Source organism: Pempheris klunzingeri, chromosome 6, assembly GCF_042242105.1.
Source record: "Pempheris klunzingeri isolate RE-2024b chromosome 6, fPemKlu1.hap1, whole genome shotgun sequence".
In the NCBI taxonomy this organism is placed as follows: Eukaryota; Metazoa; Chordata; class Actinopteri; order Acropomatiformes; family Pempheridae; genus Pempheris; species Pempheris klunzingeri.
The window spans coordinates 6572975-6584841 of NC_092017.1; the positions used below are offsets into that span (position 1 = coordinate 6572975).

Genomic DNA, 11867 nt, shown 5'->3' on the forward strand with positions numbered 1-11867 from the left:
CACTCTGCCTGCGCCTGGACGCCAACAGAGTCATGTGTTTATTTCAAAGAGTACCAAGCAATGTCTGGCAGCAGTGGTAGGTCTCAGAGCTCAAACAGTTAGTGTTTGTACAGTGTAACCAAACCGCTATCTTCACTGACTTCTGATTTATTTCAAAAACCACCTGATATCAGAGGAACTGGCTGCAACATCTGACACGGGACAGGGTGACATTTTCACTGACATTTTTGCTTCCTACTTAAAAAAAAAAAAAAGTGTAAATCAATATATAAATAAATAAAACGGGGACAAATCAATAGCTGTCATGCAGCCTTTTTCCTATTTTGATCTTGTATTATAAAGATTATTCTGCAGCATGAAGCAAGTACCTCCTCACTGGTTTTCCAGATTGAGTGTGAAGATAAAGATCTAGAGGTCACACAGCCGGAGGAGGGCTGAAATAACTACTGCCAATGTTCTGATGAACAGCAGTGCTTGTGTACAGTGGGATAAAACATTTCAAACGTATCGATACCGTGTGTCTCCTTTACATCTTTATCTGTGCCTTTGTTTCTTTAAGCTTCTCTCTGTTTCGTACCTGAAAGACGATGATCATGGTAAGGAAGAGATAAATGGCGGACATGATGGGTGATAAGTCTGTCCCCTCTGGACTAAGAACGTCAAACACAGGTCTCTTATCTCCGTACTGAAACATCCACAGCCCATGACCTGGAACAGCAACACCACAAGGTCAACTCATATAAACACTGAAAGGAGGAGATAGAAAAAAAAAAAAGCAGAGTAAACCCAGTCCAAAAGGAGATTTTCTTTACTTCTTCACAGCAAAGCTAAAGAAATTAAAGGCTTTAAATTGATATTTCTTAACAGAAACTACAAGGTTTTTTCCAAAACAACTGTTCACTCTAAACTACTACGCACCAACAGCAGCAAACAGGCACATGACCAGCAGGATGATGACACACCAGAACACGTCTACATTCATCTGTCTCTCTAGTTTACTGCGCTTGTAGCGCGGGCCGTTGTTGTTTAGCATGGCTTTGGTCTCGTGACCTGCGAAGACACACGGCGTGTTAGCAGCAGCTTGTCAGAGGCAAAGCACAGTGTGACGGCTGAAAACACGCCACTTTGGGGGCTAACCTGCGTAAATGACTATTCCCACAGCCTCTTCTGTGTTGCGGATGGTGCAGCCTCTCAGCAGCAGGTTCTCTTTGTAAAGTGCATCTCTTCTGCCACTTCGATGGATTCTGTCAGGTTAGAAGATGCATGAAAATTAGGGGCTGGTCCAAAATGTTATCATACAAAAGGAAAATGATCGTGGTCACCTCTTAACACTCAGAGGTGAAATATATGAAGCCACAAGAGAAATGGAGTACCTCTCTATACCAGAGCCCCCCAAGACAACACCAGTTTATTCTGCTGAGCACCTCAATCGATCACGCTCTAAAGCATCATGGTCTTCCCTCTCCAGGAGCCCTTATCTCAGCACAAAGTCCCTCCGATACAGAAGCACTGACCGTGCTAGTACTGCACAGAAACCCCTTGGGCTTAGAAACAATCAGGTAATTCACTGCTTCGTCGCTGACCCTCAGATCTCACTTCAGACTCTTTAAGTTTAAAGCTGGTCAGGCTCACCTAGAGCATCAATGTCATGCAGCACAAAAGCTGGATTCAGCTCTTAGCCGGCCCACCGAGGGAGTTTAAAACCCCTCTTAGAAAAGCCTTTTTAACTAAAAGTGAGATGTATGTTGAGCTGTATTAATGAGGTGCAAATGTGTTGTGGGGGAGAGCTAAGCTTTTAATGTCAGCCTTAATCCCATTACTAAATCAAAGATTACAAGTGTGTTAGTTAAACAGTCCCACAACCTTCAGCTGGAAGCAGCGCTTAATCATCTCTGCTGTAGCCTTTTTCAACTGTCAGCATGTTTACTAACAGGAATGTTCATCCTTTGGTCTCTGACGGCAAGTCGACTGACACGTCACCACCGTTATAGATTAATAACAGTGTCCCTGAGCTGTGAGCGGCCGTACTTCACAAACAGCTCGTCTTACTTCTTAGCTCACACTGTTCAAGAAATTGATATCGCTCCGAGACACAAGTGCTTTCTCTCCCAGAGAGTTAGTGACATTAGACTCATCTGTGCCATTGGCTGTAATGTAATAAACCACTGCTGTGACGACTGCTGCCCTCCACACCCCCTCCGCCTCAACTCCACCGCTGTGCCCTGTGCTTCACTGTAGCCTGGCAACAGAATACCTGCAGCATCTGGTCTCCTTCTGAGCAAAGAATAAATGTCATAATCATGTGACTGCTGGTCGCCTGGGTGGCTTTACTGTACGTTTCTCATCTCCTGCCTCACACAAACTTATCCAACATGTCTCAGTGAGGAGACGCAATGAAAAGACCCAGCAGACACTCCTGGCATCGGTCCAGGTCTCTGAAAACTCACAACTCACAAGAGAAAACATGCTGCATCCCACTCATAAACATGACCACAAAAGTGCAAAAGAAATAGTTCAACATTTTGGGAAATGAGACTGGAAACAGGGGGGAAAGCTAGCCTGGCTCTGTCAAAGATATGTCTACCAAAGCCTCTAGAGCAAAAATATATAAGCTATATACAGAGAAAAAGAAAAAGCATCATGGAAACCACGTGTACATTAAACAGAGTGCACAGCTATTGCAAGTTATATACTGGATATATAGTATCTTGACCTTTAAAATCTGCCCATGCCAAATACCCCCATGTAAAAAAATACTGATATTAATTAAAACTAAGTTTTAAAGAATAAAAACTTAAACTGAAATGAGCAAACGCACTCTGGAAACAAACTGAAATTTAACTGAATTGAAAACAAAAATGAAACAAAAATAAATGAACTACTAAAAAATGCTGAACTATAATCCTGTTACAATATCCACATGCTAAATAGCAATTAGTTTAAATGTGATTAAAGAATGAGTGGGACAAAATGCTACAACAGGACTGGCTGAATAACAGAGTCTCATCTCCGTCGCATCTCGCAGCTTCTGGCATTTCCACTGCAAACACAGACACACAGGAAGTAAGGTGCAGCACAGGAAACCAGATGAGAGTGGGGGCCAAGCGGTTGTTGCTTAACACTCGATCTGTCTGGCTCTCGTACAGCTCTCGAAGAGCGCCGGCTTCAGTGAGAGCGGCTGGTGGTTCGGTTTATTCTGGTCATCAGGGAGAACACACATCTTCAAATGCGCATGGTCAAAACGGGCAAAACCCAGCAACCACATCCCAAGACGGCAAATCGTAATCTTGACTTGGAAAAACTGTTTGAGTCATAATTATAAGTTGGAAACTCCTGGCTTGTCAACAAACCGCACTGTCACATTATTTCCATTTTGGAGTTGCTCAAAATGTCGCTGCATTAAGTGAAATGAAAATGAAAGTTAAAAACCTTTACTGTGAGTCAAAAAATAGGAAAGTCGAGCATTTTGAGGTCAGAACAATTGTTTTTAAAGCGGCCACATGGTGGACAGCCATCGACCACATACGGCACAGAGCTGACTGAACAACACAGTACTCACATGTAGCCTCGGAATCTGTTCAGGTCATTGTTGGGCTTCTCACATTCAATGATGCTGTTGTACTTTAAAGGGTCGAAATCACAATCCTGCAGGAAGACATAAAAACAAATGAGTATTCAGGCATCTGAACGTGGATGGATGGAGGCTAAGAGGTGTTTGGATTGTTTTAGTGTGTCCTCATTAAGAAAATGGGGTGGCCAGATTATTAGAAACACTTCTTAATGTATCACAGCACACTTAAAAATCCCCAAACAGCTGCAGCCTCCAAAATGATCTTACAGTTGAGTCAACACCTTTCCCATTATAACGCTCATGACGGTTGGATTATTAGTCGATTTCATTATTCACTCGACTTTGACTTTTTCAAATGATAAACTGGATTACCAGCAATTACCAGCATTACTGTTCTACTACTCTGAATGAATGACTGTCACCTGAAGTAGAAAAACCATCTAGGTTTGTTTAAGGGCAGTGACTGGTATTAGTAACTAGGACATACACACTCAACTTTAAAAATGTACCTTTCAAAATAAAAAGTACACAGGCGGTGATGTTTTAGCGTCTTTACTTTGGGTAAATGAAAACTACTTGAGTGCTAATTTCTGGTGCTAGCTGCTAGTTTCTGACCATTTAACACACTAGTAGTTTTCTAAATTCACATGCTGGGTAGAAAGTGTCTGAGTGAGCTCAGTATCATGATGAAGCTGCTGGAAGCACAGTTAATGTTCAACGGTTTGGGAACGCTGAATGTTTGCTTCAAAAACAAGCATCTAACAAGGACCCAACCTGTGTGATCAACTAGGACAAGACGAACACACAAAGTATGCGGCAAAGTATCCGCCTCACCAGGTCAAAGAAGCTGCGGACGACCTGCCTCTGCTTGAGGTTGGTCTCTCCGTCCAGTGTGGCGGTCTCGATGTGGCACAGGCGGTCGGGGTCACTGGAGCTCAGCAGCAGGACGTCGGCGGGGAGGATCTCATTACATCGCAGCCTGATGAAGTCTCCCACCCGCACCTCTTTCCAGTACTTCTCCACGTAGCGTCTCTCCACTCTGCCAGAACAATGAGAGGGCAAACGGCTGGTGTAAGCTGGGGGGTGGAAGACGTGCAGCCCTTGTTTACAATAACTGGTGGCTCTAAAAACAGAAACATCAGCTCGGCTTCCATAAATCTGTACGGGATGGAAAATATGTTGCGTGCAAAAGAGGACGGCCTGTTGGTTGATGCTAAAGCTGGTGTAGTCCAACTCCCACACTCCACCTAGCCAGAGAGATTCCTCTCAATATGTCAATCAAAATACAACAAATGCCCAACATGCAGGACCATAACACCACATCGGTATTGGATGACAGATTTGGGACGAGCCCTTTTCAGAGGGTTAAACTGACGTGATTCCACAACTAAGGAGGACTGATCCCACTTCGATGACTTAACATCTCACCAGCATTTTTTATTTTTGGTCCCTGTCAACAGACTGATTCTCTGTACCACAAACGAGCCTGTGGTGTAACTCTACATCATGTCACTGTTCTTCAGCAGAACTCTCAACCACTAATGTGCAAACACTCATAGATGGGTACGACTTCACTACTGGTGACCAAGATTTATTTCTGAACAATGTGAGGTTACAGAGCTCCGAGCTATAAACAATAATGAAGACGACAAAGAAAAAAACACTTGATTATCTATTCATAATATAACAACCTCCTGGCATTAATGACTCACATCCGAGTATATAAAAACATTCCTTCCCGTGAATTTTGCCACTGAAGTGCATGTGGTACGAGCCTAAAAAAAAAAAGAATCACAATTTTTGCACACACTTTATATTCCTGGACAAACAGATGGCGAGCAGACCAAAAGGACGACGGCAAACTAAAAACTTATGTGGTACATTTCCTCTTTTCCTTATTTTTCCATTACTTGAAAATGGATCAACAAACTGAGGACAAAGAGTAGACTTGCCACAGTTCTTAAATACCTCAACCAGACTGCAGAAAAAGGTTGTCAATGCAAGGTGTGAAGCATTGATACAAAACCCCGTAAGAGCAACTGATGCTGTAATTGATATTGGGAATGATTATTTGCAGTGCAGCTCTAAAACAGACAAATCTTTTGATTATCAAGTTTTCATGTAAAACACCAAAAAAAGAGCACTTTTTACATGACACAGATATATACTGCAGGTCACCACCAATAGTCACATAGAACTAAAACACCTTAAAGGTTAGCAAACATGAGCATGTGGTTTAAGTTGTCTTTGCCTTCATACCTTATTAAATGTTCAGAGCCCACTGTAACCGTAACATACCAAGATAGTGTAACTATGAATGCTATGTGTGTTGGGAACGCCCCTTCAGCGCTCCTCTTACTGCTGACTATTTAATGACAGAGGAATAGCGGAAATACACAGCAGCCCTGTACCTTTTGTGTTAGGATTCTCCAAAGACTATAATAGGCTTTATTATTTTGTCATCTTTTATTCTAAATTTACATTAAATCCCACTAGAAATCTTCTCAGGGGCAAACGAAGCAAAGTGAAACGAGGACGGACTGTCTGATGAAAATTCATTATTTCTGCAGTCCACTGGCAGTCAAAAGTCTGACCTTCAACGCTACTTAAATGTGAAATCTATCTTCCGTTCTTAGTGCGTGACCACAGAATAACTACAGTAAACAGAGCAGTGGAGGGACAGCCCACACACATCATTAATTAATCATCTCGATAAGGAAGAACATATCAGCTCAGATTCACTGCTGTGGCCAAACTGGACGTTCAGTGACCTGGAGTCCTGACCGTTTGTGGACGGCACTAGTGGATCTTATTAGCACTCTGTACAGCAGATTAAAAGCAAACTATTTACATTCCAGTTAGCTGCACTTATTAGTGCAAATGCCTGATTTGATGGGAATGTCTATGTCTTCATAGCTCCTCCAAAATCCACATTCAGGAGGAAACCTAGGATGCAAATCAGTCATGATAAAAGGGAAGGAACTTTTACAGCACCAGTCTGACTTTGGAAATATTAGAATTTTTGACAGGAATAAGAATTTCCAATTTCATAAATACCAGCTCCTTCTGCTTCGCTGTGTGATAAGTGTGAGGATGAGATTCCTTGGTTGAACCATGTAGGTATGGATCACCTGCAGCGAGAAGTTCTCCAAAAGGCAGAAGTGACAGATAGTTTAAGCGACTGTGCAATTAACCCCTGAGAAAGATGAACCAACGCTGCCATGTAGGGTTGGACAAGTCAGCGGTTGCCAGGTCGAGAGAGGGACTGTTTTTGCACAATACAGCCACAGCAGAAGCAAATTCAATTATGTCCAACCTTGACAGAGCAACTTGGGTCAAGACTTTACTAAAACTGTGGAGCCACTAAACACTGAGCCTTTTGAGTACCATGAATTATGCTCTGTACATGGCCCACAGTGCTGCTTTTCATTAGCAAAATACACTCTGCGCACACACACTCGGGGAAAACAGTTCGTAGTAGAGAAAGCAACAGGTTGTCAGGTAACATACTGCCTCATAATGAACAATGGCAGCACTCAGGCCACATCTGTGTTATTGTTGTTAGAACAACAGCTTCACACCTCTCTGACAGATGGGTGGGCAGCAAACAGGAGGTTTTCTGGACTTTTGGATTCCACATGTGATATATAATCCTCATGTGCTAGTTTAACTCTGAGGCCTGAAATGTTCTCTCCCATCCTGGACCCACAGATGATGAATATCTGACCGAGGGGCTGACAGCTGGGTTCTAGCTTGAAAGCCAGTTTGCATGGTCTGGCAAGAAAGTGCAGAAAATGTGATTGTTTTTTTTTTGTTTTTTTCAGTCTGGAACAATCTGCCTTCATCAGCTGATGTGAATGTGTGAAAGATGCAGGGGGGGGGCAGGCTGTGCTGTGTGTGTGTGTGTGTGTGTGTGTGCCTGTGGTATTTAGGCCCAACTTACCTGCTGTACACCAGACAATCCATGTGATTGATTTCTTTATCCGACCTGTGTCTCCTGTAGTCCTCCCATAAGTCTTTGATGGCAGTGACAGACAAAATGAAAACTACAGGAGCCAGGGCAAGTTCAGGCTGAAACGCATTGACAACTGGGACAAAATTCAGCAGAGCGATGAAAACAAAGTAAACATTGGCAAACCTATGAAACTGTTCAAAAAGGTTCTTTGGCAGGAAAGACAGCACAGTGTACTTGGTCGTCTTAATCTTGTTGTTTGCATAGTGTCGGTTCGGGTTTTCCTCGCCTTTGGCGTGATCATACAGTATGTTTGCGTGGACAGCCCTGGTTTTGTTCTCCTTGGTTTTCTTCTTTCTTTGCCTTTTGACTTTTGAAGCCTTGGCCATCCCCGGCTCTTCGCTCTCCCGCGCCATAGCCAGCCCCTGCTTCAAACTTTCCCACAGCTGAAGTCTTCGTGTCCTCTCACACTAAACAACACCAAAGTGCGAGCTATGTTATCATTCTTTTACCGTGCGGACAAACTTTTCGCCAGTCTTTCCGCTTGCTCACACAAACGGCTCCTTTTCATCCATGTCGACTCCTCTTTTCGCGACTCGGAGGAAAACTTTCTGCTTGTTTGGCTTCTCTTTTTTTCCCCCCACTGCTGGGAAGGATGCTGAGATAGTAGGGAGGCATAACTTGGACTTCCCACAGCTCGGCGCATGATTTATAAATCATGTGGATGGGCCTCAGCCGGCGGCGGAGGGCTGCTGCGCTGCGTGCAGAGCAGCGGAGGCGCGCAGGCTGCGCACACTCAGGACGCTCGTCAGCGCTGTGCTGTGGAAATGTGAGCCGCAGGCCCCTCCTCGGCCAACCTGGGCTGTCTGTGTCTCCAAGTGCCACGCGGTATTAGTGGAGCTCACACGGGCTCACAGGAAGCAGCCTCATACCCACACAGTGATAGCTGTGCACAGCTTGGTACTAGTAAAACAGTTTAATGAGGTCGACAAACGAGTTATACCTCTACAACACATTCATTTTCTCTTACTGCTTCCTGGCTGTGATAGAAATGTAAAATTTCAATAGTACCAAGAAGGCATAAAGCTGTGAATGACTTATATCCAGACACTAAAAGCCAGGACTATAGTTATATGTATACAAAGCTGGTGCTTGGTAATGTTTTATACATGGCTAGCGCTTAGCTACATTAGTAACATCATTTTCTTTGCTAGCTCACTAGCTTCACGTTGGCTCACTGAGAGCTAAACATTTACAGTTTACAAAATTCAACATTTTTACTGATTCTGTGTTCAGAGTCGATCAGTAAAACCTGGAAATAACCCATTGGCACATCACACCAATAGAAGAGAAAGTCAAAACATTTCACGTTAGCTAGGTGTTAGCAAGCCTGTTAGCGTGCTAATGTCTTTCTAAACAGTTACTAGAGACAAAAACACCCAAAACGACAGTGAATATTGGACTTACTGGCTTCGTGTTGTCAGAGACACAACGCCAAATGACTGTTGTCAGCTAGATGTGAACGTAGCCGGTGGTTTGATAACATGTTAGCCATGACCGTTAAAGCTAACCCTGTGGTGCCTGATGGCTGTGTGTCATTTTGACGTTGCCCCCTAGTGGCCAAACATGGAAGAGTGCAGCTTTAAGTCACAAAGGCTCCCAGAGGTTTGTGCAGCATAACCATTATCCTGCTGTCTTTTTAACACACTGTTATCGACTAGTGTAACATTTCACACAGCTTTTCACATTATTTTGCAAATTATATTAAATCTAATTATTTACATCATCAACCCATGAAGGTTGAATAGGTTGCTGTCAAAGTCTTTGTGCGTCTGTAATTCTAAAGTGTTTTAGGATATTAAAGTTTGCCACAATGCAGTATTTTTTATTTAATTAAATATTATATAATTTTGATAATGTAATATTACACCTTGCTGTGTCTATTTAGATTCTACCACTAGAAGTAACCAAAGTCAGAAAATCGTACACTTCGTGCCTTAAAGTTCCTTGCGTGGACTTGAACAGGCACCGATCTGAGATAATGGTCTATTCAGTCCAGAAAAAAATGGTTCAAAGTCTTGACACACTAGCACTAGCATGTTACGGAAAGACATTCCAAAGGTACAGGTGGACCCTGTAATACTCTGGATGAGCATGAGACTCAAACCTCTTCTCTGATATATTAGTACCTCTAGAGACTGACTGGCCACTTAGCCAGCAGGTTCCCCAGGAGATAAATCAAAGGCCTATCCCAGGGCAGTCTACAGCAATTTGCTACGGGAGCATCCAGCTGTTGAGCTAAAAACTAATGGCTGATTGTACACAGTGGCATCTTGGCATGAAGAACAATTCAATTTCCCCATGATGAATGAGCGGAGTGAGGTGGATCTGAGACAACAGGCCGACTGTGGCCTTAAAAAGCCAAAAAGCTATTGCACTGAGAAAACAATGGGAACAAAACTAAATCAGGCTGTGCTTCTCAACTGAAAACTATCCCATACTTTTGTTCCTTTTTGACAAACAAGGTTTTGAGTCTCCAGCATTTTTCTGAGGGTCAAACATCACAAAACATCAGATGTAGGCACGTGACACTATGATTATCTGGTGTTAAAACTGTGACAAAAAGTGCTCAAACAAATATATAGTAATTATATTTCAATTCTGGTTTCTCCATCAAGATTTTTTTCTTTCTTTCCCCTGCACATCATGTAGCCGAATAGCCTTCCATTTTTTATGTGGTGTTGATCCTTTTCATTTTGTGGTGTTCATATTAACATGTCCCGCCCACTACTTCACTATCCTCACAGCCACAGAGCCGGCTGGCACTGATTCCCCATAATTCTCTCAAAAGCTATGACAAATACCACAAAATATTGGATAATTTCTTTGTCCGACTGTGAGTGTGGAGGCAAAACATTCAACAAATGTAAGCACTTTTACACAAAGTGTTGGTATCCACAACACATGGCTTTTTTGTAATGAATATTCAAAACTCTTTTAGTGTCTCCATGACGACATGAGATGAAGCGTTGATAGGCTGACACTTTTCACTCCCGTTTTAATACCAGTTCAATCTCCATCTGTGTTCACGTCGATTTCATCCTGGTGTCCTTCAGTGTAGCATAAAAATGACATCACCCGGGCTGGACCTCCCGGGATGAACTGATATGCTGCCCTTGAAGAGAAGCTCACAGGACAGTCTGTTATATTACTGGATATCATGGATGTACGCTCAATTCTTTCCTTTGACATTTTATGAGGAGATGTCGGGAGGCAAAGCTGGGCGGGAAAACGCAGGCTGTACATTCATTTGTAGATTCCTATCCAAGATGTATATTTTGAGGCCTCTCATGTTAATCATGTGAGGTCTTAAGTTGTTCATGTGTTTTCTATGGCAGTAACAGAGCGTAGTGTACAGACTGTAAGAGTTAATAAGTAAAATACACCCCTGGAACTCATTTGTGTTCTTCTATGCAATTTTTCTGCACTTGGCTGTACAGCTTTTTTCCTTCTTTCCTTTTTTCCTCTTAATGTTGCACATTTGATGTTAAGTTGAGGAAGATGTTGCCTGTTGTTCTTTCTAAATACACAGGGTTTATGTCTACTTAAAATGCCAAAAGTAAAAGGATAATGTATTGCATATTACTGGATTAGAATCTTTAATTTGATAGATTAATACACATATGATTTTAATGTTTGTAATAATATATTATATCCTATTTGTTGATAATATTTTGTATTAATAACTGAAATCTGTAAAGTAATGAGAAACTGAGTACCGGAGTAGATGTATTTGTGACAAGTAAAATACAAGAACCTCAAAATTGTACTTGAGCATGGTACTTGAGTAAATGTTCTTTACTAGTTACTTTACACCACTGGTATGAACAAATACATGCTGGATATTTTATTAGCTGATTCCATTATTTTAAGACCCAGTAAGTTTAAATCTGATAACATTTAGGCAGACAAAATATAAATAGATAAATATCTCGGAAACTAACCTGTTTAAGTACTCGTATCCTTTACCAGTACCACCACAAAGTAACAACACTCCATTACGAGTAAAATCCTGCATTCAAAATCCTGCTTGAAGTAAAGAACACAAGTATGATCAGCTACATGATGGTGGAAATAGCCCCCAGTGTTTAGTCTAGTGGTTCCCAGCCTAGGGGTCGGGCCCCTCCAAAGGGTCACAAGATAAATCTGAGGGGTCGTGAGAGGATTAATGGGAAAAGAAAGAAGAAAAAACAAAGTTCTGATACATACAGTTGTAGAGCGGCAGTGAATCATTTTCAAGCAAAAATGCCAAATGACAGTTACACACTTTCATTTTCTGCATTT

The 11867-nt window shown here is 42.2% G+C and overlaps 1 protein-coding gene across 1 annotated transcript in view; it reads right to left on the reverse strand.

Moving 5' to 3' along the window:
* The window catches only part of atp10a (ATPase phospholipid transporting 10A), a 30884-nt gene extending 22774 nt beyond the window's left edge, over positions 1-8110 (reverse strand). The window contains exons 1-6 of the mRNA XM_070831558.1: positions 7515-8110; positions 4406-4610; positions 3560-3645; positions 1138-1244; positions 919-1050; positions 578-708 (exon numbers count right to left, since the gene is read on the reverse strand). Coding sequence (XP_070687659.1) covers positions 578-708; positions 919-1050; positions 1138-1244; positions 3560-3645; positions 4406-4610; positions 7515-7939 — 1086 coding nt within the window. The 5' untranslated portion in view covers positions 7940-8110. The remainder of the gene's footprint in view (positions 1-577; positions 709-918; positions 1051-1137; positions 1245-3559; positions 3646-4405; positions 4611-7514) is intronic.
* Positions 8111-11867: the final 3757 nt, after the last annotated feature.